The sequence below is a fragment of the Mobula hypostoma genome, chromosome X1, assembly GCF_963921235.1.
Source record: "Mobula hypostoma chromosome X1, sMobHyp1.1, whole genome shotgun sequence".
NCBI lineage: Eukaryota > Metazoa > Chordata > Chondrichthyes > Myliobatiformes > Myliobatidae > Mobula > Mobula hypostoma.
The window spans coordinates 22,840,940-22,866,413 of NC_086128.1; the positions used below are offsets into that span (position 1 = coordinate 22,840,940).

General features: G+C 42.4%; 1 protein-coding gene across 2 annotated transcripts in view; it reads left to right on the top strand.

The window, feature by feature from the left end:
• Nucleotides 1-5,037: 5,037 nt before the first annotated feature.
• Nucleotides 5,038-25,474, top strand: part of dazap2 (DAZ associated protein 2) — a 31,839-nt gene continuing 11,402 nt past the window's right edge. Inside the window, exons 1-2 of one of the 2 annotated variants that reach the window (XM_063037099.1) lie at nt 5,038-5,223; nt 15,078-15,199. In XM_063037099.1, the coding sequence (XP_062893169.1) occupies nt 5,211-5,223; nt 15,078-15,199 (135 nt within the window). In that variant the 5' untranslated portion in view covers nt 5,038-5,210. The remainder of the gene's footprint in view (nt 5,224-15,077; nt 15,200-25,474) is intronic. The other variant, XM_063037100.1, reaches the window with a different exon arrangement.

Below are 25,474 nucleotides of genomic sequence, written 5' to 3' on the forward strand. Positions count from 1 at the left end.
AATAAAAAGAAACAAAATGTATTACCGTGCAAGGTGATTAAAGTGTTTATGTAGGCTGTCCACTGACCAGGGTCGACCATGGATGTTGCATTCTGCCTGTCTGGATACACAAGCCTGGGCCGTGAGAAATGGAGAACAAGCTGTTGCCCTTGTAGCAAGCTCCCCCTCTTCACACAGCTGATGAACCCTAAGGAACAGCAGAGTCCAATACAGTTTGGCACCAGCAGCGTCACAGGAGTTGCCAGTCAGTGTTGAACTCAAAGTAGGACTGCCTTAGGGACTCCAGCTCTGGGAGTTTCCCCTCGGGGTTTACTCCTGAACCTTTCCAAATTAGTGGCTGTAGCCGCAAGGCAGTAGGGGTTTGAGGTCAGTTTTCCTTCTCCCAGATGAGCGACCAACCGTGGCTGATGAGTCCTATCTGCCTGGTTTTATGGTGCCGGTAACTGGTCTTTGCCCCTTCTCCTGTCAGTAGAAACAGTTCTGCTCGGCTTAGTAGCTAAGCCACACGTGAAGTCCAGGAGCTGGACTTGGTTGTCAGAGGCTATTTGAGACACACACCACTGGGAGCTTTTAATAGTTAGTGGGAGCTTATCCCCACTATCAAGCCCTAGCTATGACAACATTAAGGAATCAAAGTGCTATCATATTAGGGCTGTGCCAGTTGCTTCAAGAACTGAATGGTTGAAGGGAAGTAGCTGTTGCTGAGGCTGGTGGTGTGGACTTCAGGTTTCTGTATCTCCTGCCTAATGGTAGCTGAGAGAAGGTGGTATGAGTGACTCACACCCTCCACACCTGGTGACCTGAAATCAGGACAGTGGCAGCTGAAGTGCAGCTCGAACCTGAGGAGCAGCCCCTCAAAAGATCAAAACGGCCGCTCACAGTCTGTATATACATGATACACCATCTCCTCCTGGTCACAGAAATAACAGGAGGCCTGAGAGTGCATCAGCCAACTTAAGCATCAGCCGCACGGTTCTGCTCTGTGCAGCACTTTCCACCTGCCATGATGTATTGGGTAGAGTCCATGACCCTCTGCAGCTTATCTTCCTGCATGTTTGAACTGGCACACCAGAACATGATGCAACCAGTCAGGATACTTTCAACAGTATTTCTGTAGAGGTTTGCAAAGAGTGTTCAGTGATGTTGAACTCCTAAGAAATCTTAACCTCCTCAGAGAATAAAGACACTGGCACACCTTCCTTGTGATTGTGTCTATGTGCTGGGCCCAGAACAAGTCACCTGTTGTGCTAAGGGCCAAGAATTTAATCTGCTGCTGACCCTCTACACCACTGATACCCCAAAGGTAAACTGGCGCATGTTCTTTGCAGGGCTATGGGAAGTGGGACTGACCAGAAGTCTGTTTTAGGTGGCTTGAATGCAGTGGGCCAAATAGACTTGGTCTGTTCTTGAAATGTCTGTAGCTTCATTGAGACTTATGAGATGCTGAGGGGACTGTCAGGATGGTGCTGTGAGGAAGCTTTCTTTTATTGGGGAGTCCAGACTCAAGGATTACAGCATCTGGACCAAGGTTTAGTTACAAAGACAAAGACTTTGAGTAATTTCTTCTCCCAAAGGACTGTGACTCTTTTAAGTACTCCACCCCAAAAGTCTTGAATATCAAGGCTGACATAGAAAACCTACAGCACAATACAGGCCCTTCAGCCCATAAAGCTGTGCCGAACATGTCCTTACCTTAGAAATTACCCAGGGTTACCCATAGCCTTCTCTTTTTTTGAGCTCCATGTACCTGTCCAGGAGTCTCTTCAGAGACGCTATCGTATCCGCTTCCACCACCATTGCCGGCAGCCCATTCCACACACTCACCACTCTCTGAGTAAAAAAACTTACCTCTGACGTCTCCTCTGTACCTGCTTCCAAGCACCTGAAAACTGTGCCCTCTCGTGCTAGCCTTTTCAGCCCCAGGAAAAAGCTTCTGACTATCCACATGATCAATGCCTCTCATCATCTTAAACACCTCTATCAGGTCACCTCTCATCCTCTGTCACTTCAAGGAGAAAAGGCTGAGTTTGCTCAACCTATTTTCATAAGGAATGCTCCCCAGTCCAGGCAACATCCCGGTAAATCTCCTCTGCACCCTTTCTATGGCTTCCACATCCTTCCTGTAGTGAGGCGACCAGAACTGAGCACAGTACTCCAAGTGGGGTCTGACCAGGGTCCTATATAGCTGCAACATTACCTCTCGGCTCCTAAACTCAATCCTATGATTGATGAACGCCAATGCAACGTATGCTTTCTTAACCACTGATAGATACATTTTCCTGTTAACTCCAGATTGCCAGTTGTATGCTACCAACTGAGCTAAGGCTAGTTCTATCAGCCGAATGCTAATAGGTTATTTGATTGTCTTGCCCATAATTCTAACATGTATTTTCTGCAGTTGGTAGACGTGAGCAAAAGCACAATATTGTCATTTATTCGTCTCCTTAATGTGGATTAATTTGCTCTCTTATCAGAATTGCAGTTGACTAATGTTTAATATCCAGCAAAGTAAATAGCTGAATGTATTCTATGCAACCCTCCTCCTCTTCATGGACACCCCGCTCTGGTCTTCTGCCAGCTCTGGATCTCTTTATTACTAACCTGCCGACGGGACATCAACCGTCTCGATTTCACCACACCTTGTTCCAATTCCAACCTCACTCCTTCCGACCTCCGCAGTAATCCTAACCTTACTATTAAACCCGCCGATAAGGGGGGTGCTGTTGTAGTCTGGCGTACTGACATCTACCTTGCTGAGGCACAGCGACAACTCGCGGATACCTCCTCTTATTTACCCCACGATCATAACCCCACTAAGGAGCACCAGGCCATTGTCTCCCACACCATCACCGACTTTATCCGCTCAGGGGATCTCCCATCCACTGCTACCAACCTTATAGTTCCCACACCTCGCACTTCCCGTTTCTACCTCCTACCCAAGATCCACAAACCTGCCTGTCCTGGCCGACCTATTGTCTCAGCTTGCTCCTGCCCCACTGAACTCGTTTCTGCATACCTCGACACTGTTCTATCACCCCTTGTTCAATCCCTTCCGACCTATGTTCGTGACACTTCTCACGCTCTTAAACTTTTTGATGATTTTAAGTTCCCTGGCCCCCACCGCTTTATTTTCACCATGGATGTCCAGTCCCTATATACTTCCATCCCCCATCAGGAAGGTCTCAAAGCTCTCTGCTTCTTTTTGGATTCCAGACCTAACCAGTTCCCCTCTACCACCACTCTGATCTAGCGGAATTAGTCCTTACTCTTAATAATTTCTCCTTTGGCTCCTCCCACTTCCTCCAAACTAAAGGTGTAGCCATGGGCACCCGTATGGGTCCTAGCTATGCCTGCCTTTTTGTTGGCTTTGTGGAACAATCTATGTTCCAAACCTATTCTGGTATCTGTCCCCCACTTTTCCTTCACTACATCGATGACTACATTGGCGCTGCTTCCTGCACGTATGCAGAACTCGTTGACTTTATTAACTTTGCCTCCAACTTTCACCCTGCCCTCAAGTTTACCTGGTCCATTTCCGACACCTCCCTCCCCTTTCTAGATCTTTCTGTCTCTATCCCTGGAGACAGCTTATCCACGGATGCCTACTATAAGCCTACTGACTCTCATAGCTATCTGGACTATTCCTCTTCTCACCCTGTCTCTTGCAAAAATGCCATCCCTTTCTCGCAATTCCTCCGTCTCCGTCGCATCTGCTCTCAGGATGAGGCTTTTCATTCCAGGATGAGGGAGATGTCCTCCTTTTTTAAAGAAAGGGGCTTCCCTTCCTCCACCTTCAACTCTGCTCTCAAACGCATCTCCCCCATTTCACGCACATCTGCTTTCACTCCATCCTCCCGCCACCCCACTAGGAATAGGGTTCCCCTTGTCCTCACCTACCATCCCACCAGCCTCCGGGTCCAACATATAATTCTCTGCAACTTCCACCACCTCCAACGGGATCCCACCACTAAGCACATCTTTCCCTCCCCCTCTCTCTCTGCTTTCTACGCAACTCACTTGTCCATTCGTCCCCCCATCCCTCCCCACCGATCTCCCTCCTGGCATTTATCCTTGGAAGCGAAACAAGTGCTACACATGACCTTACACTTCCTCCCTTGCCACCATTCAGGGTCTCAGACAGTCCTTCCAGGTGAGGCGACACTTCACCTGTGAGTTGGCTGGGGTGATATACTGCGTCCGGTGCTCCCGATGTGGCCTTTTATATATTGGCGAGACCCGACGCAGACTGGGAGATCGTTTTGCTGAACACCTACGCTCTGTCTGCCAGAGAAAGCAGGATCTCCCAGTGGCCACACATATTAATTCCATGTCCCATTCCTATTCTGATATGTCTATCCACGGCCTCCTCTACTGTAAAGATGAAGCCACACTCAGGTTGGAGGAACAACACCTTATATTCCGTCTGGGTAGCCTCCAACCTGATGGCATGAACATTGACTTCTCAAACTTCTGCTAATGCCCCACCTCCCCCTCGTACCCCATCTGATATTTATTCATGTACACACTTCCTTTTTTTCTCTCTCCTTTTTCTCCCTCTGTCCCTCTCACTATACCCCTTGCCCATCTCTGGCTTTTCCCCCCCTCCCCCTTGTCTTTCTCCCTGGGCCTCCTGTCCCATGATCCTCTCATATCCCTTTTGCCAATCACCTGTCCAGCTCTCGGCTCCATCCCTCCCCCTCCTGTCTTCTCCTATCATTTTGGATCTCCCCCTCCCCCTCCCACTTTCAAATCTCTTACTAACTCTTCCTTCAGTTAGTCCTGACGAAGGGTCTCGGCCCGAAACGTCGACTGTACCTCTTCCTAGAGATGCTGCCTGGCCTGCTGTGTTCACCAGCAACTTTGACGTGTGTTGAATGTATTCAATGTGTGGTATTGTCATATCCTATGGTAATGCAAGTTTTCAAAGGTGCTTTAAGACAACGGATCTTGAGTCTCAGTTGTTTCCGTCTGTCTAAATTTGACACCGCAAAACAATGTATACAGTAAACCATTAATAAATCTTTTTACTTTATTAATAGTTTAACAAGATCAATCCCCCTTTAAGAATCTGGGATCATTTCCGTGCGTCAAACAAAATATTGCACGTAATCTTGACAAGGAAGTAAGAGCGAAAGCGGCGAACAGTAAGCAACAGACTCTGACCTCGACAATTTGCGAAGCTGCCATTTGTTACCGTGTTTTGCCGCATCATGAGTAAAAAAGGTAACGCTGGGTATTTATTAGGATTACTGTACGGCCTCATTACTGAGGAAGGGATCGGAGATAATCGGGGTCTGTGCGACCCGCGGTTCTCTCCTTGCTCAGCAAACGATGGCTCAAAAAAGCCTTGTGCCGCCTAGCGTTGGGCGACTCCGCTGATCCAGCTGACATTTTCCTCGCTTAGATTATAAAGCGTTTTATAAATGAGATAAATACAGCTGGAGAATAATATCCTTTGTTTAAGTTATTTGCACGAACATTGTTTCTAACGTTTATTTTTGCAGTTGGTGGCCTGTTTGACATGAATGTATGTGCAACTTTTTTAGCCGTTGAAGAACATTGTTGCGCTTTTTTCAGTTCTCCCCTGAGGACCCTTCGGGGGAAAAAATCTGCAGATGCTAGAAATCTGAAGTAAAAATAAACACATTGGACTCAGCAGGTCGGGTGGCATCTGCAAAGAAAGGAATAGGGTCAAATGAGAAGGGTCTCCAATCTGAAACCATGTTGATGACTTTCTGCGAAGGAAGTACAGTAAGTGTCTCTTGGCATCTATCTAGTGTTGTTGTCGACGATAAGCAACTTTACCACAGGGAGGATCATCGTAGCTGACTGTGATTTCTAAATGTACGTGTGCACTTACTAGAAGGATGAGAATGAGAACATTATTTTTTCTGTGTGTGCTTTTCTCCCAGGATGCATACCTACACAACTTAATAAACAACACTCAGCTTGTATGTGTGTGTGAGGGGGGGGCGGGGGGAGGTTATACTATTAACTACTAATGAGTAATTATTGGATACGTAATAAACTGTTACATTGTGCTCAAAGAACAATGTTTCATGTCTTCCAGTCAGCTCAGAAGACTTTACAGCTATTTTACACTTTAGCTGTGTAATCAGTGTGGTAATGTAAGAAAACAGGTGCCAATTTGTCCACAAGAAAGTTCCATAATTTCCATGACATAATTTCACTATAAGCATGCCCTTGCAATACAGTGCTGTTCTATTAGGTTCAATTCACAACCTGCTTTCTTTAACCAGTTGCTTTATTTTTCACATTTCTTACTAATTCTTGGAAAGTGGGTATCCTTGAAAGTGACTTAGTTACTTACTTACTTACTTAGTTACCTGCCTGTTCTTAGTTACTTTTTAAAAATGTTATGGTGGGCTTTCTTGAAATGTTGCATTCTTTATGGTGAGGATACTCCCCCAGTGCTATTCTGTGGGACATTCAAGAACCTTAACATAATGACAATGAAGTGATGATGATATTTTCCCAAATCGGGCATTATTTGAGAAAAGGTGAATGGAAAAGAATAATGTACATTCTTCAATGAACATGGAATATTATTGAAAGAGCTGCACTTAGTGCACTCAGGAAACTCCTCCAAAATGCCCCAGTGCTGAGGTGACAGGTTCTCAATAACAACCACGTTCTTTTATGCAAGGAATGACAGACTCTAGAAGTGCAGAATTTCTTAGCATACCTACCCCTTCTCCCTTGTTGACCAGGTTACTAGATTTCCTTAGTGCCTCAATTGATATTCGTCTATTATTGCCACATGTACCAAGATACAGTGAAAAGCTTTGTCTTGTATAAATGCTGGTGAAATGCTGTCTTGATGTCAAAGACAAGCATTCTTGCCCCAGATTCATATAGCACAGGAACAGCCCCGTTGGCCGAACTGACCCATGCTGGCCATGACGACCATCTAAGTTAGTTCCATTTGCCCATGTTTGGCCCATAACCTTCTAATCCTCCATAACCTTCCTATCCATGTACCTGTCAAACTGCCTTTTAAATTTACTTGTCTCAACCACTTCCTGTAGCAGATTGTTCCATATATGTACCACCTTCTCTGTTTTTTTTTAAGTTGTTTTTCCAGTTGCTGTTAAATTTCTCCTCTCTCATCTTAAACCTAGGCCCTCTAGTTTTTGACTCACCAATCCTGGGGAAAAAGTACTGAGTGTATTCACTCTATCTATGCCCTTCATGATTTTGTACACCTTTATAATCTCACCCCTTAGTCTCACACACTCCAAAGGGAAACAAAAGCGCTAGACTGTTGAGACTCTCCCTGTAATCCAGTCCACCAAGTTTTAGCAACAACCTTGTAGATCATCTGGAATTCTAGTCTTTTGTCCAAGCCCTAATGAGATCTGACTGAGGCTGAGTTTTTGTCAGCTTATTTATGATGCTTCTTTCAAAATAACATTTGGGAGCAGATTGATAGGGTAATGATTAATATGGTTGGGTTTGTCTTGCTTTTAATACACAGGGTAGACCTGGCCAATGTTCCACATCACACTCAATATTTTTGTGGCAGCTTTCAATATTTTAAACTTTATAACTATTAAATATCTTGCTCTGATTCAAACCTACCACATTGGTGCAGTGACTTATTGCTTCTAAGTTATGTCACTGAGCAGTGCAAATACGTTTTACTGTGGTTCTTTAACCATCAGCTACGTCATCCATAAGCCTGTCCTGACGAAGGGTCTCGGCCTGAAACGTCGACTGCGTCTCTTCCTAGAGATGCTGCTTGGCCTGCTGCGTTCACCAGCAACTTTGATATGTGTTGCTTGAACTTCCAGCATCTGCAGAATTCCTGTTGTTTGCCTGTGAATTAGTTATTTTTCTCCAGAGGGGGAAAAAAAAATCTTACTCTACCGTGGCAGTATCCTCTTGCAACAAGACTTACAGCAAAAAATACCTAGAGGGATTTGGATATATCACAAGGAAACAAAAACAAAATGTCTTGTGATACAATGCCCACAGGATTTACAGTGTGGATGGATACGATGACTTCAGAGTTTTGAGCTCCTAGAATTGGAGTTGCAGGTGATGAGTCTTTATTTATTTTGAATATAGGGAGGCTACAGGATGGAGGAAGTGACTTTTGAAAAGAAAATGTGGGAGCAATAACCGTGGTATTGTGAGCAAAGTACAAAACAAAGTGCAGACATTTTCTCATGAGGAAGAAGCAATTTTCAAATATCAAGCTTTTAAGTCGTCCTGCTATAATCAAGGAGCCAGAGAATGGAAGATGACTGTGGTATTTTGTTTTAGATGGACTGAACTTGGGCCTGAAAGGTGGTGAGGAAGAAAGAACTGTGTAGCACAAAGGGGAAATGCAACTTTTTCTAGCTGACTCTAGTAAAGGATCAGATGTGGGTGGACTGAATTATTGAACTGTTTTAGATGTGTGGTCCTGATTTCAATCCTGCCCAGATGGCAAAGTTAACAGTTGGCTGTGAAAATTTCTGCATGAAGGAGAATTTTTGTCAATTCAGCCCAGAGTAAAATTTCCTCCGCTCTGCTCCAACAATAGGAGATTCGTTTTGTACTGTATAACCAAGACAAACTGTTAATAATGATCCAGTTTATCGTTAACCCTAAATCCCCCATTACTGGAGCAAATTGCAGATAGTTTTGCTCTGCAACTTGCAACATGCTCCACCTAATCTGGGAACACTGCATACTGTTAGAATGAAATTTTCCATTCACTAGTTATCCATTTTGTTTCTCTGCACAAAACAGCAACTCCATCCAGTGGCCAGTACTTATAGTTTCACTTTCTGTTTCCCTCACTGACTAGCAGTTTCGAGGAAATACTTCCTTTAAACTCAGGAAATCCAGAATGAAGAGTTGGGTCCAATAGAACAGAGCATCTATATAAGTGCCATCGGGCTATTAAAGCACAAATTTCACACCATCTTAAAATCCAGGCAGTTAAATCTGATCAACCATTCTAATTAGCCCCCTCCATCTATAATTTTGGTCACTGCAATGTACTCAAAACACTTTAAACCACCTTTTATGATGCTGTTTACATTGTAAATACATGTTGGTGCGTATGCACATTTTATTTCATATCTGTACTTTAACCTCTAACTTTATATTTTATATACCGTGGATTCAGGTTAATTGGGACACATCAGGACCGGTACATTTTGGCGCAGTTAAGCTGCCCCAACTAGCCAAAGTTTCGTAAACTTGTTACAAAGGAATAAAAAAGACAAAGTACCATTTAGCTGAGGAGCAAATGATGCATTGAAATAAAATACTGACTGAACAAATGAGAACATTACCAATGCTACTACATTATTATAAAACTGTGATTTAGTTCCTAATAGTTAACAATGGAGGAATTCATCCATGTTTGCTGTAATGTATAGGGTATCCAGGGGAGGAGTAGCACCTCTGGTGGAGGGGCTTGTGTTCATTCTAGGGCAGCTCACTCACCTTTGGTCCCCACTGTACACTCAGCTCTCACCTGTGGCTTCAGGTAACTGTTGGCATGTGACAGCAGTCACACCCTGGTACACCGCTTCCGCAGTTGGGCTAAACCAGGTGAGGGTCTCGCACCAGAGAAAAGGGACACGCCTGTCCTCGCATGTGAAATTAGCTCTGGCGGACTGGGTGGATGAGATTAATGGTGAGATCCAATGGCAGGAAGGCAGTACTGCAATGCTCCGTGGTATGTGAAGGGCATGACAAGGCACATGATCATCCACTACAACCAAGAAAGACCCCAGTTGTGATGTCTTCTCGTAACACTGAACCCGGATTTCTGAGGTCAAGAGAGTGGAACTGTCCAGTGCAATGGCACTTCCACTTTAAAATCTCTCTCGCACAGGTTTCACTGTCATCGTCGGATACGACAGGCAACCAACAAACTGCCATGTTCTCTTGATTGAATATAAATGAACAAAGTTAGTGCAGGCACCTAGTGCAGATAATGGACTGCATACATACAATGCTTTCAATGATTGCATCCTCCAAATTTTCATTGTAACGTTCATGATGATTGTTGATACCTTCAAATTCTTTGTAGCTTTTAACCTGTTGAAGTAGTGAAATTCGCAAACATGAGGAAATCTGCAGATGCTGGAAATTCCAGCAATACACATAAAAGTTGCTGGTGAACGCAGCAGGCCAGGCAGCATCTCTAGGAAGAGGTACAGTCGACGTTTCGGGCTGACGTTTCAGGAACTGACGAAGGGTCTCGGCCCGAAATGTCGACTGTACCTCTTCCTAGAGATGCTGCGTTCAGAAGTAGTGAAATTGTTTCATTTTCACTCCTGGCTGTTTTTGGCTTCTCCAAGCCTGAATACTTGAAACTGCAGTGAGCAAAACAGTTCTGAATTTTTTTACTGCTTATTTCTCAATAACTATCAGTAACAAAAATCACTGCTTTTTGAACACAAACAGATGCAACTGGTGCTATTTTAAAAACTGTTCGCTCTGAGCAGTGTAATGTCTAATGGCCACACTAGTTCATGTGACTGATGCCAGTTAGAAGCTGTTTGGCACTAGTCTCCTGTCCCAATTAAGCAGCATAGTGCCCCAAATAAACAAAGGGAATCCCAGCTATTCTCTCAATTAGTCTTTGTTCTTTAAGAGTTGTCCCAAGTATGTGGCTGCCCCAATTAACCAGAATCCACTGTACTATTTCTTTATACTGTAGTAGATGAATGTTTTTGTTGCATGTCATGCCAACACACCACAGCAGCAAATCCTTAACACATGTGTATGGCAAATAACGTTTATCCTTGATAAGGCTAGTGCCTTATTGTATATTTGCCATAAAGAACTAAAATCCCAGTGCAGATTGGTGTGATATAAAGTTGTGGCATTGATCCAACTTTTTCTCAATCCTTCCTCCTGCATTGTTGTCCCTTGTATCCAACTTGCTTTCTGCTGTACTGAAACTAATCTGCAAGAAAGGAAATTGTTCAACCAACAAACCCTCCCCTCCAGAGCCAGATACCCCCACTTCAGTTGATTTGTTGTCTGCAGCCGATGTTTGCATATGCATGTATTTAGTGTGGAGCTCCAAGACATCGTTGATTCATTCATTGAGACATACAAAAGTATGGGTCCTGGACTGAATATCCTGCAAATCAAGGGTCCCCTATCAGCATGTCCTCACTGAACTACACTGCCTTCTGGCAACAGAGACTCATAATGAGACTCCTGAAAATTCCCGCATCTCTGAGACACCTCTTGGAAAAGGTGTTAATTGACAATGAAATTCACCATCTCCGTCAGGTACATCAACACAACCTTTGGCCTTCTGAGGAAAAGAGTGATTGAATATGAAAATGTCAGACCTGGTACAATTTTATGGTCCTGTCCATCTCTATGCTTTTGAGATTTGGACTACAGAGGCATTGAAGAGATACTATCAACAATGTCTCTGCAAAATCCTCAAAATTGACTGGCAGATAAATGAACCAAAGTCAAAAGTCCACTCACAGCACCAGGGTCCTAATAACACTTGGCATTTCTATTGAATGGGCTCCATCCTTCCATGTGCCCAGCAGCAGAGTTCTGAAACAATTTCTCTGTTCCAAGTTCTGTCACATTTTCAATAAGACAGAGGCAGTTCAGTTCAAATAACTCAGTTATTTGTGGCAAAAATACAATAAGGCATCAACAATATAGGTAAACATGAGGAATTCTGCAGATGCTGGAAATTCAAGCAACACACATCAAAGTTGCTGCCTGGCCTGCTGCGTTCACCAGCAACTTTGATGTGTGTTGCTTCAACAATATAGGTGTTCTGTTCTATTGGTTTTATATTCTCCTCATTTATCCCTGCTCTGTCACAAGGATTCAGGTTATCAAGTGAACAGAGGAACTGACTCAAGGTCGCAGTTTTTTTCCGTGTGGGTGTGGAGAAATGTCTACTTGTTTATTTTGATTTCTCCATAGTATATGCTGATTTCACAGGTGCACATTTTTCCCCTTACCTATATAGAAAATGAATAGGTAGAGGTTAAGAAGTTATCAGCTCTATATAGTGGATTCCGGTTAATTGGGGCAGCCACTTAGTTAGGACAACCTTTAACCTTTAAAGAATAAAAACTAATTGAGAAAATAGCCAGGATCCCTTTGTTTATTGGAGACACTATGTCACTTAAATGGGACAGGAGACTGTTGCCGAACAGTTTCTAACTAGCGTCAGCTGTGTGTACTTGTCTGGCTGTTGGGCACTACACTATGCTTACACTGGATGAATTCCTTTGTCAATAACACATTTAATTGGGCCAAAATGTACTTGTCCCAATGTGTCCCAGTTAAACATAGAACATAGAATAGTACAGCACAGTACAGGCTCTTCGGCCCACAATGTTGTGCCGACCCTCAAACCCTGCCTCCCATATAAGCCCCCACCTCAAATTCCTCTATATACTTGTCTAGTAGTCTCTTAAACTTCATTAGTGTATCTGCCTCCACCACTGACTCAGGCAGTGCATTCCACGCACCAACCACTCTCTGAGTAAAAAACCTTCCTCTAATATCCCCCTTGAACTTCCCACACCTTACCTTAAAGCCATGTCCTCTTGTATTGAGCAGTGGTGCCCTGGGGAAGAGGCGCTGGCTATCCACTCTATCTATTCCTCTAATTATCTTGTACATCTCTATCATGTCTTCTCTCATCCTCCTTCTCTCCAAAGAGTAAAGCCCTAGCTCCCTTAATCTCTGATCATAATGCATACTTTCTAAACCAGGCAGCATCCTGAAATCTCCTCTGTACCCTTTCCAATGCTTCCACATCCTTCCTATAGTGAGGTGACCAGAACTGGACACAGTACTCCAAGTGTGGCCTAACCGGAGTTTTATAGAGCTGCATCATTACATCGCGACTCTTAAACTCTATCCCTCGACTTATGAAAGCTAACACCCCATAAGCTTCCTTAACTACCCTAACTACCTGTGAGGCAACTTTCAGGGATCTGTGGACATGTACCCCGAGATCCCTCTGCTCCTCCACACTACCAAGTATCCTGCCATTTACTTTGTACTCTGCCTTGGAGTTTGTCCTTCCAAAGTGTACCACCTCATACTTCTCTGGGTTGAACTCCATCTGCCACTTCTCAGCCCACTTCTGCATCCTATCAATGTCTCTCTGCAATCTTTGACAATCCTCTACTCTATCCACAACACCACCAACCTTTGTGTCATCTGCAAACTTGCCAACCCACCCTTCTACCCCCAAATCTAGGTTGTTAATAAAAATCATGAAAAGTAGAGGTCCCAGAACAGATCCTTGTGGGACACCAGAATCCACTGTAATATTTTTCAAATATAAAATGTTAATGTTCACAGTTGAATGTGTTCATGTTTTGAATTTTCTTTTAAGTACATAGCTAAAAGTTCATAGCTCCTTGAAAATAGGTCGATAAGGTGGTTAAGAAAGTTTATGGACAGATCTGGTCACCTCATGACAGGAAGGTGGACTTTGGAGAGGGTGCAGAAGAGGTTTAACAGGATGCTGCCTGGTTTAGAGGGCATGTGCTATTACATCTGTTAGTCTTGTGAGACCATGGATCTGCGCCTGGAAGGTCTTCACTCTCCAGGGCGCAGGCCTGGGCAAGGTTGTATGGAAGACCAGCAGTTGCCCATGCTGCAATTCTCTCCTCTCCACAACACCGATGTTGTCTAAGGGAAGGGCATTAGGACCGATACAGCTTGGCACCAGTGTCGTCGCAGAGCGCTGTGTGGTTAACTGCCTTGCTCAAGGACACAACGCGCTGCCTCGGCTGGGGCTCGAACTCACGACCTTCAGGTCGCTAGTCCAATGCCTTAACCACTTGGCCACGTGCCCACTAAGAGGCTGGATAAACCTGAGTTGTTTTCTCTGGAGTGCCGGAGGCTGAGGAGAGATCTGATGGAGGCAGCACTGACTGCTGCACAACTGTGTTGGCTTAGAGTCAATTTCTATGCTCAAAGTGAGTAGGGGGCAGAAAGGTACATACTTCCATGTTTCCTGCCCTACCTGAACTGGCAGCTAATAAGAAAGGAACGTGTCAATCTGTAATAATGTGTCAGAGGTATTGTGAAGCTGCCACATCTTTCCTATGATTGGCCCTTTCATGCAGAACATTGTTTTATTTTTAACAAACATAACATCTGGTGTGTTTTTTTTAAAAAAAAGCTGAGCAAAACAGGTGCTGGTGGATTGGATGTTGACTGTGATGATTTTCTGAAAACCAATGGTTATGATATTTCTTAGTAAAATTAAAATGCAAGTTCTGATTCTTGTAGTTCATTATGATGCTGTTATTAGTTTATCAAATGGCATTTAGGTCACCTAAAATATTTTTGTCAATTCACACTCTGACATCTTCCTTTTAAAATATAATAATGCATTTTTCTAAAAAGGGGATGCTGGTTATGATTTTTATTTTCCTTGTACTCTCCCCTTGTCAGAAATTCGGCTGTTTTTGGATACCTTTGTAAGGCTTGTTATGGCTATGATCTGCGATACATTTTTTTCCCTGTTTGCCTGCTGTGAAGTTCATTCCTAGCTTCTGGAATGCTGCTGCACTGCTAGTCAGGTTGACACCTTGAAACACAGTTGATATTAGAGAGTCATAATCATAGAAAAGTACAGAACAGAAACAGGCGTGTCGGCCCATCTAGTCTGTGCAGAACCATAAAAACTGCTTCCTCCCATCCTGCACCTGGACGATAGCCCTCCATATCCTTACTATCCATGTACCTATCCAAACTTCTCTTAAATGTTGAAATCGAGCTTGTAGGCACCATTTGTGTGAGAAGTTCATTTTACACTCTCACTACCATTATTTGACATATTTGCTAATTTCTTTTCAGTGGGTGTGGGGAAATATCTATGCTGATTTATCTCGATTTCTCCATAATGTATGCGAATTTCACAGGGCACGTTTTCCCCTTAACCTATATGTATAAAAATAATGGGTGCAGGTTGAGAAGTTATCAGTTCTATATTATTTTTCAATTGTAAAATCTTAATGTTCAATGTTGAATGTCTTCAGGTTTTGAATTTCTTCACCCTCCCTGCCCCAATCCCAATTTTGTTTTAGGTTCATATCCTCGGCAGGCAAGTTATCCCAGACAACCAGCTGTGATTCAGCCCCAGTGTGTGCCCACTGTTCAGTTTCCTCAACCACCATCTTATACTGAACCACCTCCATCTTATGCAGAGGTGAGCGACCTAGTTTGCATCAACTTTTCATGGGGATGACATCTTATAATGCAATTCCAGCTTATTTCACTACAGGGCCATGTTTAATCAATTGTATGGTAAATCGTACTATAGTTTAGAAAGTTAGCTCCTTTACTCCTGACTCAGAGAAAATGGAGGGGAACTTAACTGCAGAGTAGAATTTGAGCTAGGAGTGGGTCTCGAGGGAGCATTGGCCTGTGGCAATAGCAACCGTGAGAGCCAGGTATATTGGATTTGGAGGTGGTGCAGAGGAGGTTCACCAGGTGGATTCTGGAGATGAGGGGGTTAGACTATGAGGAAACATTGAGTCACCTAGGATTATACTCGCTGGAATTCAGAAAAATGAAAGAGGATTTTATAGAAACATATGCAATTCTGAAAGGGATTATGTAAGATAAAGGTAGGAAAGTAGTTTCCAATGGCAGTGGGGACAAGACTAAGGGACATAGACTTAAGATTCAGGGGAGTAGAATTAAAACAGAAATGAGGAAGAACTGCTTTTCCCTGAGAGTAGTGAATTTGTGGAATTTTCTGCACAAGGAAGCAGTAGAGGCTACCTCATTAAATATATTTACAACCCATATACTGTATAGATTTTTACATAGTAGGGAATTAAGGGTTATGGTGAAAAGGCAGGTAGATGGAGCTGAGTTCATGGACAGATCAGCCATGATCTTATTGAATGCGGAGCAGGCTCGACAGGCCAGATGGCCTATTCCTGCTCTATTTCTTATATCCTTATGAATAATAATATGTTAAAGCTCATGTGGTCAGTATAAATCGATTAAATCTGGAGGAGACGATGGACTGTTACGGATCAAATTTTGTGTGTACAGTACTGTGCAAAAGACTTGGGCACCCTAGATTTTCGTATATATTTTATTTTAGATGTTTATTTTTTGTCTTCTGCATTAATGTGTGAGCAGAAAAGAACAAATTTTAGATTTCCAAACATTCATTTCCATAAAATTAAATGCTAAAGTAATTTTTTGTTATTTTGTTAAAGAAAGTAACATATTAAGTAATAGATCACTTTTCAAACAAAAACTTGATGACTTTGTAGGTGTACAGCCCAGTGCATGATTAAACAAAGATAACAAGCAGGATGCTATTGATCGATGATATTGAATTGAATGAACTAAAATGATTAACTGAAACAGAAACAGGTGCAGAAGGAATCAAACTGAGCAAAGGCCAATCAAGCTAAAAGGTGAGGGTGTGGCAGATGTGACAGTTTAACCTTCAAGTCAACAATTCTTACACCAGGGCAAGAGTGAGCGTAGCAACAAGGTGGTCATCCTGCATCAGCAATGTCTCTCCCAAGCAGAAATTTCAGGGCAGACTGGAGTTTCAAGATGTACTGTCCAAGCTCTTCTGAAGAAGCACAAAGGAATGGCCAAGGTTGAGGACCAGAAATGCAGTGGTCAGCCATGGAAACTGACACATCAAACTGACATTCCTTCTAAATCAGAAAAAGTCCAGCACTGCTCTCAGATCTGAAATCTCGGAAACCAGTGGAACCCAATACACCCCTCTACAGTTTGGAGAAGTCTTGTCAGAAGTGGTCTTCATGAAAGAGTTGCTGTCAAAAAACCATTCCTCCAAAATGGAAACAAAGCCCAGAGACTTGCCTATGCACAAAAACATAAGGAATGACGAGTCAAAATGTAATTTTTTTTCTTATCTCAAACAGGAGGCAATTTGTCTATAGAAGAGCGGAAAAGTGCTATGTTGATGAACGTCTGCAGCTAACAGTGAAGCACAGCAGAGTTTCCCTGCAGGTTAGGGGCTACATTTCTGCAAATGGAGTCTGGTCAGAATTAATGGAATTCTCAATGCTGAGAAGTACAAGCAGATTCTCATCCATCACAGGATACCATCAGAGATGTGTGATCAATCCCAACTTCATTCTGCAGCACGACAATGAGCCCAAACACATGGCCAAGGTCATAAAGAACTATCTTCAGTAAAAAGGGGAACAAGTTTTGCAAGAGAATCAGAATCAGGTTTATCACCGGCATGCATTGTGAAATTTGTTAACTTAGCAGCAGCAGTTCAATGCAATATGTAATTTAAAAGAAGAAGAAATAAATAAATAAGTAAATCAATTACAGTATATGTATATTGAATAGATTAAAAATTGTGCAAAAACAGAAATAAATATATTAAAAAAGTAAGGTAGTGTCCAAGGATTCAACGTCCATTTAGGAATCGGATGGCAGAGGGGAAGAAGCTGTTCCTGAATTGCTGAGTGTGTGCCTTGACTTGACTTGACTTGACTTCAGGCTTCTGTATCTCCTACCTGGTGGTAACAGTGAGAAAAGGGCATGCTCTGGGTGCTGGAGGTCCTTAATAATGAACGCTGCCTTTCTGAGACACCGCTCCTTGAAGATGTCCTGGGTACTTTGTAGGCTTGTACCCAAGATGGGGCCGACTAAATTTACAACCCTCTGCAGCTTCTTCGGTCCTGTACAGTAGCCATCTCTCCGCCCCCCCCCCTCCACAGTACATCTATAGAAGTTTCTGTGCGCTTTTGTTGACATGCCAAATCTCTTCAGACTCCTAATGAAGTATAGCTGCTGTCTTGCCTTCTTTATAACTGCATCAATATGTTGGGACCAGGTTAGATCCTCAGAGACCTTGACACCAAGGCACTTGAAACTGCTCACTCTCTCCATTTCTGATCCCCCTATGAGAATTGGTATGTGTTCCTTCACCTCCTCAGAGCCTTGATCCCAACACCATTGAGGCTGTCTGAGATTACCTGAAGAGACAGAAGCAAGCGAGACAGGCAAGTTCTCCAAGATGCTTGGAATAGCCTACCAGCCGATTTTCTTATAAAACTACAGAACAGCGTATCTAAGGGAACTGATTGAGTTTTAAAGGCAAAGGGTAGTCACACCAAATTTTGTTTTAGCTTTTTACTGTTGACTGCTCTTTATAGTCAATCTTTAAATATTTAGAAACTTTTTCATTTCATTATTTTTGAAAGCTTCTTTGCTTTACAGAGTTTGTTTTTTACCTGAACCTAAGACTTTTGCACAGTACTGTATACGTGTGTATATTATACATCTCTGAGCAATTTCCATAACCATTTTTGAATGCATGCATCTATCCATATTTATATATAATAGCCAGCACTTTCTTCCCTTGCCCCTCATTCCTCAGACATTTACCTCCCTTCCATCTGTACATTTGTGTCAAAGATTGTCCTTATACAAGTTTCATTCTTCTGAGGCCTTACAATATAATATTACCAAAGGTGCAGACCACAACAATCTTAGCTCAATGGCTCCCAGTTTCTTCTGAAATTCAAGCATTTAGCAGAAATAAATTCTCCGAGAGACAGGAGAATGGGAGGTAATTGTTCCCTGTCAAGAGACCTGGGACTATTCATTGTCAAGGGAGGTGTAGCAGTTGACAAGCTTCTTTACAGCATTGGTGAGAGTATTGGATTGATACTGGTTTATCACTATACCCTCTACATGTGTGAAGCAGAAATGCTGGGAGGGCCATTGTGGAAGCATGCAGGGACATCTTTGTTCAGCAGAGACATTACAATCGAGTGGTTAGATCATGTTGTACTGTACATTGCTTTTGTACTCTGCAGTATTTGTTTGTGACTCTGACTGATGGAGGTGCTTAAACTGGTGATATTGATTACTTGACATGTGTGGTTTAGTGGCCCCATTAGCCTGGTTGTTTCTGCACAAGCAAAGATAATCTTCCTGAGATTTTGGCCAATGCAATACTGGATGAGGATGGTGTGTTTTGAACTGGGCGATTGTAATGTTTCCTTAAAGAGAGAATTCATGTCTCTGTGTGGCTCATATTTGAGATTCCAAATATAAAAAATAAAGAGTATCAGCTGAATTGAGGACATTTTATACCATGCAGCACAGTCATGACTTTTGGATTTGTTTATTGCTCTTGACAGGAAGTGTGCTCTTAGACAAAAAGTGTTGATGATAAGCAATTCATTTCTTGATTAGTCCCTCCATTCTGCAAATTAATTTCCTATGGAAATGTTAGGGTGCTTCTACATGTTTATACCTCTCAAAGTAGCAAACAACTGAGCAATTGCCCACTCTAACCTTCTGATTGGTAGGAGGCACTGAGATGCAAAATTTACCTTTTTATGTATCAGACTAGCCAAGTGAAATTTAGATTCAGTGTCCAAAGTCTGTTTGGAAAATCTTGGACTCATCGTTCTAAAGTAGCTGAATAAGATGGATATCTTCACCAATACTAAATGGACCAGCAAAGGTATAGTAGATCTTGAACACTATTTCAAGTAGAATCTCGAGTGCAGGGCAAAGGGATACCTGTACAAACTGGTAAGAAACAGGTTCATGAGTAATGTCAGGAATGGTATCTTTAGTACTTAGCATGGTATTTGCATTGGGGAATAGTGACAAAATCCTGGAGGTGACAAAACTGTAGATTTCCAAAGACAGACTGAATAACCTGGCTATTCTTATACTTCTGTTTTGGGCAAGTACAATTACCTTTTCTACCTAGTCAACACATCTATGATGCCTTTTAGGGTTGCTGGAATACGCTGGGTCCTTTAGCTGCTGATATTAGCGTATTGTTAGCTTTAATTGCATTGCACACCAGTTGTATTCTGTTACCAATGGGACAATGTTATATGCTACTGGCTTGGTCTACTGAGAGTTCAAATGCAATGGTAGGATCTCACCTCTCATTATTCCCCATGGTAGCATTGTTTTTGAGAGAACACATTGTTTTTTTTTTCTGAATGTGTTTTGTCTCAAATATAAGGATGTTTGCATGAGGTGAGGTGGATATTCTCTGCACGTTGGGGTAATGTCATTGTGATGGAAGGAAAATTTGGCAATTTGGATAGTATTTTAAGATAGGATGTAGAGTTTTAGTCAAGTTTTCTAGTTTCTTGTAAAACAGCTTTCTGTCTTCAATGACTTGGATCCAGGTGCTATGTTTTTTAACTTTACTTTATTGTCGCCAAGAGCATACAATCATCACAGCGATATTTGATTCTGCGCTTCGCGCTCCCTGAAGTACAAATCAATAGTAAATATTAAAAATTTAAGTTATAAACCATAAATAGAAAATAGAAAAGGGAAAGTAAGGTAGTGCAAAAAAACCGAGAGGCAGGTCCGGATACTTGGAGGGTATGGCCCAGATCCAGGTCAGGATCCGTTCAGCATTCTTATCACAGTTGGAAAGAAGCTGTTCCCAAATCTGGCTGTACGAGTCTTCAAGCTCCTGAGCCTTCTCCGGGAGGGAAGAGGGACGAAAAGTGTGTTGGCTAGGTGGGTTGTGTCCTGGCAGCACTGCTCCGACAGCGTGCGGTGTAGAGTGAGTCCAAAGATGGAAAATTGGTTTGTGTGATGTGCTGGGCTGTGCTCACAATCTTTTGCAGCTTCTTCCGGTCTTGGACAGGACAACTTCCATACCAGGTTGTGATGTACCCTAGAAGAATGCTTTCTACGGTGCATCTATAAAAATTAGTGAGGGTTTTAGGGGACAGGCCAAATTTCTTTAGTTTTCTCAGGAAGTAAAGGTGCTGGTGGGCCTCCTTGGCAGTGAACTCTGCTTGGTTAGACCAAGTCAGGTCATTTGTGATATTGACCCAGAGAAACTCTAAGCTTTTGACCTGTTCCACTTGCGCACCACCGATGTAAATTGGGTCGTGCGGTCCGCTACTCCTTCTGAAGTCAACAACCAATTCCTTCGTCTTGCTGACGTTGAGGGATAGGTTATTGTCTTTGCACCATGCCACCAAGTTCTTAATTTCCTCTCTGTACTCAAACTCATCATTACCCGAGATATGGCCTACAATTGTTGTGTCATCAGCAAACTTATATATTGAGTTTGATGGAAACTTGGCTACACAATCATGGGTGTTGCTGTTCAAAATCAGATTTATTATCACTGACTTGTACTGTATGCCATGAAATTGTTGTTTTGCAATTGTACACTACAAAGATATAAATTACAAAATAATTAGGCATTAACAAGGAATAATGAGGTAGTGATCAAGGACTGTTCAGGAATTTGATGGTGGAAGGGAAGAAGCTGTTGCTAAAATATTGAGTGTGGGTCTTCAGGCTCCTGTACCTCCTTCCTGATGGTAGTAATGAAAAGAGGGCATGTCACAGATAGTGAGGGTTCTTAATGATGGATGCTTCCTTCTTGAGATACTGCCTTTTGAAGATGCTCTTAATGGTGGGGAAGGGTGGAGCTGGCCAAGCCTATCATCCTCTGCAGCCTCTTTCGATCCCAGCCTCTGTAACAGGCTGGGATACAACCAGAATGCTCTTCCCTGTACATCAGAAACTTGCAAGATAAATTTGTTATAGAATTTCAAAAGGCTTTTCATCTTTTTAGTAGCTCTGAAGAATGGTTGATGAAAATGAGATGAAACAGTAATTAAGCATATTCTTCCTTGAGATGGACAAAGTTTCTTTTGATGGAAGCTTTGATTAAAAGTGCATGAGCCAGCCTGAAATGATGAAAATGTTCTTTGAGCATACTATTGAGGTCCACAGAACACAGGATGTTCTGTGTAGCTAGATTTTCTAAGGAGCAATGAAAAATAATTGCATTTGTACCTGGCTAGTTAAGTTTGTTCACTTTTCACAGCTGTCTCTACTACCTTGAGCACTTGTTCTAATAGGCTTCTGTCACACGCACTGAAATGAATCTCCAGTTTATGTAATTCGACTATGGCCTGGGGTCATGTACTTTCTGGGAATTGTGGATATTTTCATCAGGACTGTGAGCTTTCTTGCTTGGGGTTGGAGTGGTGCTGGTAGTGAGGCAGGGATTGGGGATAGGTAATAACCAGGTGGGATTACCAGTATAAAAACAAATGCTGTGTTCCTCTTTCAATATTGTTTGCATTCACTTTTAAAGTTGCAGTCTATTTTACCAGCAAATCTTTTATCACAAATTGGTTTTGGTGACATGCTTTCAAATAGTGTTTTGTGCTGGCTCCAGTGTACATGGAGAGAATGGGAAATGATTCTTGAGCTATTATTTCCCAGTGGAACTTCTGTTCTTTAGCCCTCTCTCTTCACTGCATCCCCTCCAATTCACCAGCCATCACTTCGTACTTTTTGATTTTTTTTTAGAAAAAGAAAAAATTACTTGACTTATCTATAAGTTAAGGATGCATAGTTGGGGGTGATGTATTAGCATGGATAGAGAATTGATTAACCAATAGAAAGCAGAGAGTTGGGATATATGTGTGTTTCTCTGGTTGGCAATCAGTGGTGAGCGGTGTGCCACAGGGGTCAGCGCTGGGCCCGCATCTGTTCACGATATACACTAACGATCTGGAAGTGGGCCAAGTATAGTGTATCTAAGTTTGCTGACAACACTAAATGGAGTGGAAAAGCACATTTTGCAGAGGATACGGAGAGTCTGCTGAGAGATATAGGTAGGTTAAATGAGTGGGCAAGGGTCTGGCAGATGGGGTACAATGATGGTAAATGCGAGGTCATCCACTTTGGAAGGGAAAATGGAAGATCAGACTATTATTTAAATGGTAAAAATTGCAGCATGCTGCTGTGCAGAGGGACTTGGGAGTGTTTGTGTATGAATCACAAAAGGTTGGTTTGCAGGTACAGCAGGCTTTCAAGAAGGCAAATGAAATGCTGGCCTTCATTGCTAGAGGGATTGAATTTAAGAGCAGGGAAGTTATGCTGTAACTGTGTAGGGTACTGGTGAGGCCACACCTGGAGTACTGTGTGCAGTTCTGGTCTCCATACTTGAGGAAGGATATAATGGCTTTGGGGACAGTGCAGAGGAGGTTCACCAGGTTGATTCCAGAGATGAGGGGGTTAGACTATAAGGAGAGATTGAGTCACCTGGGACTGTACTCGCTGGAATTCAGAAAGATGAGAGAAGATCTTATAGAAACATATAAAATTATGAAAGGGATGGATAAGGTAGAGGCAGGAAAATTGTTTCCACTGGTAGGTGAGACTAGAACTAGGGGACATAGCGTCAAGATTTGGATGGAGATGAAGAGGAACTGCTTTTCCCAAAGAGTGGTAAATCTGTGGAATTCTCTGTTCAATGAAGAAGTGGAGGCTACCTCAGTAGATATATTTATGACAAGGTTGGATAGATTTTTGCATAGTAGGGGAATTAAGGGTTATGGGGAAAAAGCAGGTAGGTAGAGTTGAGTCCATGGTCAGATCAGCCATAATCTTATTGAATGGCAGAGCAGGCTCGACGGGCCAGATGACCGACTCCTGCTCCTGTTTCTTATGTTCTAAATATGTCACAGTTTTGCTAAACTGTAGTGCTTAAGGTTGTTCTGATTGGTTCAAGGACCGAATGGTTGAAGGAAATTCTTGCCTGATGGCAGCTATGAGAGGATGGCATGGCCCCAAAGGTGGAGATCTTTGATCATAGATCTTGCCTTCTTGAGGCAGTGCCTCTTGTAGACACTACCAATGGTGGGGAGGGACGTGCACATGATGTATTAGGCTACAGCATCTTGTACTCCTGTGCATTCAAATCGCTGTAGCAGACCATGATGCAACCAGTCAGGACACCTCAGCAGTACATCTTTAGAAGCTTATTCAGTGACAGGCTGAACTTCTTTAACCTCCTAAAAATTAAGACGCTGGTGTGCCTTCTGTGTGATTGCATCAGTGTACTTGTCGCAGGACAGTTCATCTGATTATGTTAACAGCCAGAAGTCAATGTTCTGATGATGAAAGGTGAATCGTTAACTCTGCTTCTCCCTGCAGAGATGCTGAGTATCTCTGGCCTTTCTGTTTGCTTTGGATTTCACACAACTGTTTTTTTTGCCTTGAGATTAGTCTTTAATTACAATGTACAACATTGAAATAAATAGGTGCTCTAGCTTTTTTTACAACTTAGACTAAAATTAATATCTTCAGTTGTAATCACAATTATAATCTTGTTTTTGTCCAATCTTTGTGTAATTTACATAACAATAAAGGATTAAAAATACATTTATTATCAATGTATGTATGCAGTACACAGTCCTGAGATCTGTCTTCTCCAGACAGCCATAAAACAAAGCAAACCAAAAAAGACCATGGAATCTGTTCAAAGAAAAAACACCAACCCCCCCCATGCACAAAAAAAACAAATAGCACAAATGGCAACACCAACCCCCTGTTCAAAAAAACAAAACTTTTACTGATTGTATTTTGTAGACTGTATTTTGCGCAAAGTTAGTCATACAAAAAACTTTAACAAAGTTATTTAGAAATAACAGTACATAATCCCCATGAGTACATATTGATGTTTAACTTCTCTGTGAGTAGTAGTCTTTAGATTCATGCAAAGAAACTAGATGCTGGAGGAACTCAATAGATCAGGCAGCACCTTTGGAAGAAAATGGACAGTTGATATTAAAGGTCAAGACTGAGACATTTTGCCAGTCTAGATAATGCATCATAACCTAAAATGTTAACAGTCCATTTCCCTCCACAGATACTGCCTGACCCACTGAGTTCCTCCAGCAGTTCTTTAATCCAGATCCCAACATCTCCCGTCTTCTGTATCTCCTCTTTAATTCCAAGTTCACATTTCTCTTTCATTTTCCCTTCTGTCGCATTGTCTCAGATTCAGATTATTTATTTATCACATACATCGAATCATACAGTGAAATGCATTATTTGCATTAACAGCCAACACAATCTAAGGATGTTTTGGGGCAATCCACGAGTGTTGCCACATATTCCAGCACCAACGTAGCACACCCACACTACTCAGTAACAAGCAACAACAACAGCAAAACAAGCCCCTTTCTTTCCTCCCACCCACTTGCACACAGTCTTCCAACCCCAGGACAAGCCGCCTCTGTGCCTCCAGCCTCTAGTGGAGTTAAAGGAAATGAACTGTCTGCATTTCTGGTCAAGACTCTTCAACTGATTAAATCCCGTTGACTGTCCATGTCCCTCCAAAGATGCCTCTTGTTTCACGGAGTTCCTCCAGCAGTTTGTGTGTTACCCCAGGTTCCAGCATTGGCAGGTTTTGGGCAACAATTGGTACTTACCTCATTCAGAATCATCAGTATACAGCTGCATACCTCCAGAATCAATAATCTAACCGAAAATAAATCTTCATAGCCCCTTGGTTAAGTAAGTAATCGACTTCTTAGACAGACACACACCAAGCCTGTAATGACTATCAAGCACCTACTTTTACACTAATCCTACCCTAATCCACTTTATTCTCCTCAAATTCCCATAAACTGTTGATCTAAAGAAGCTATTT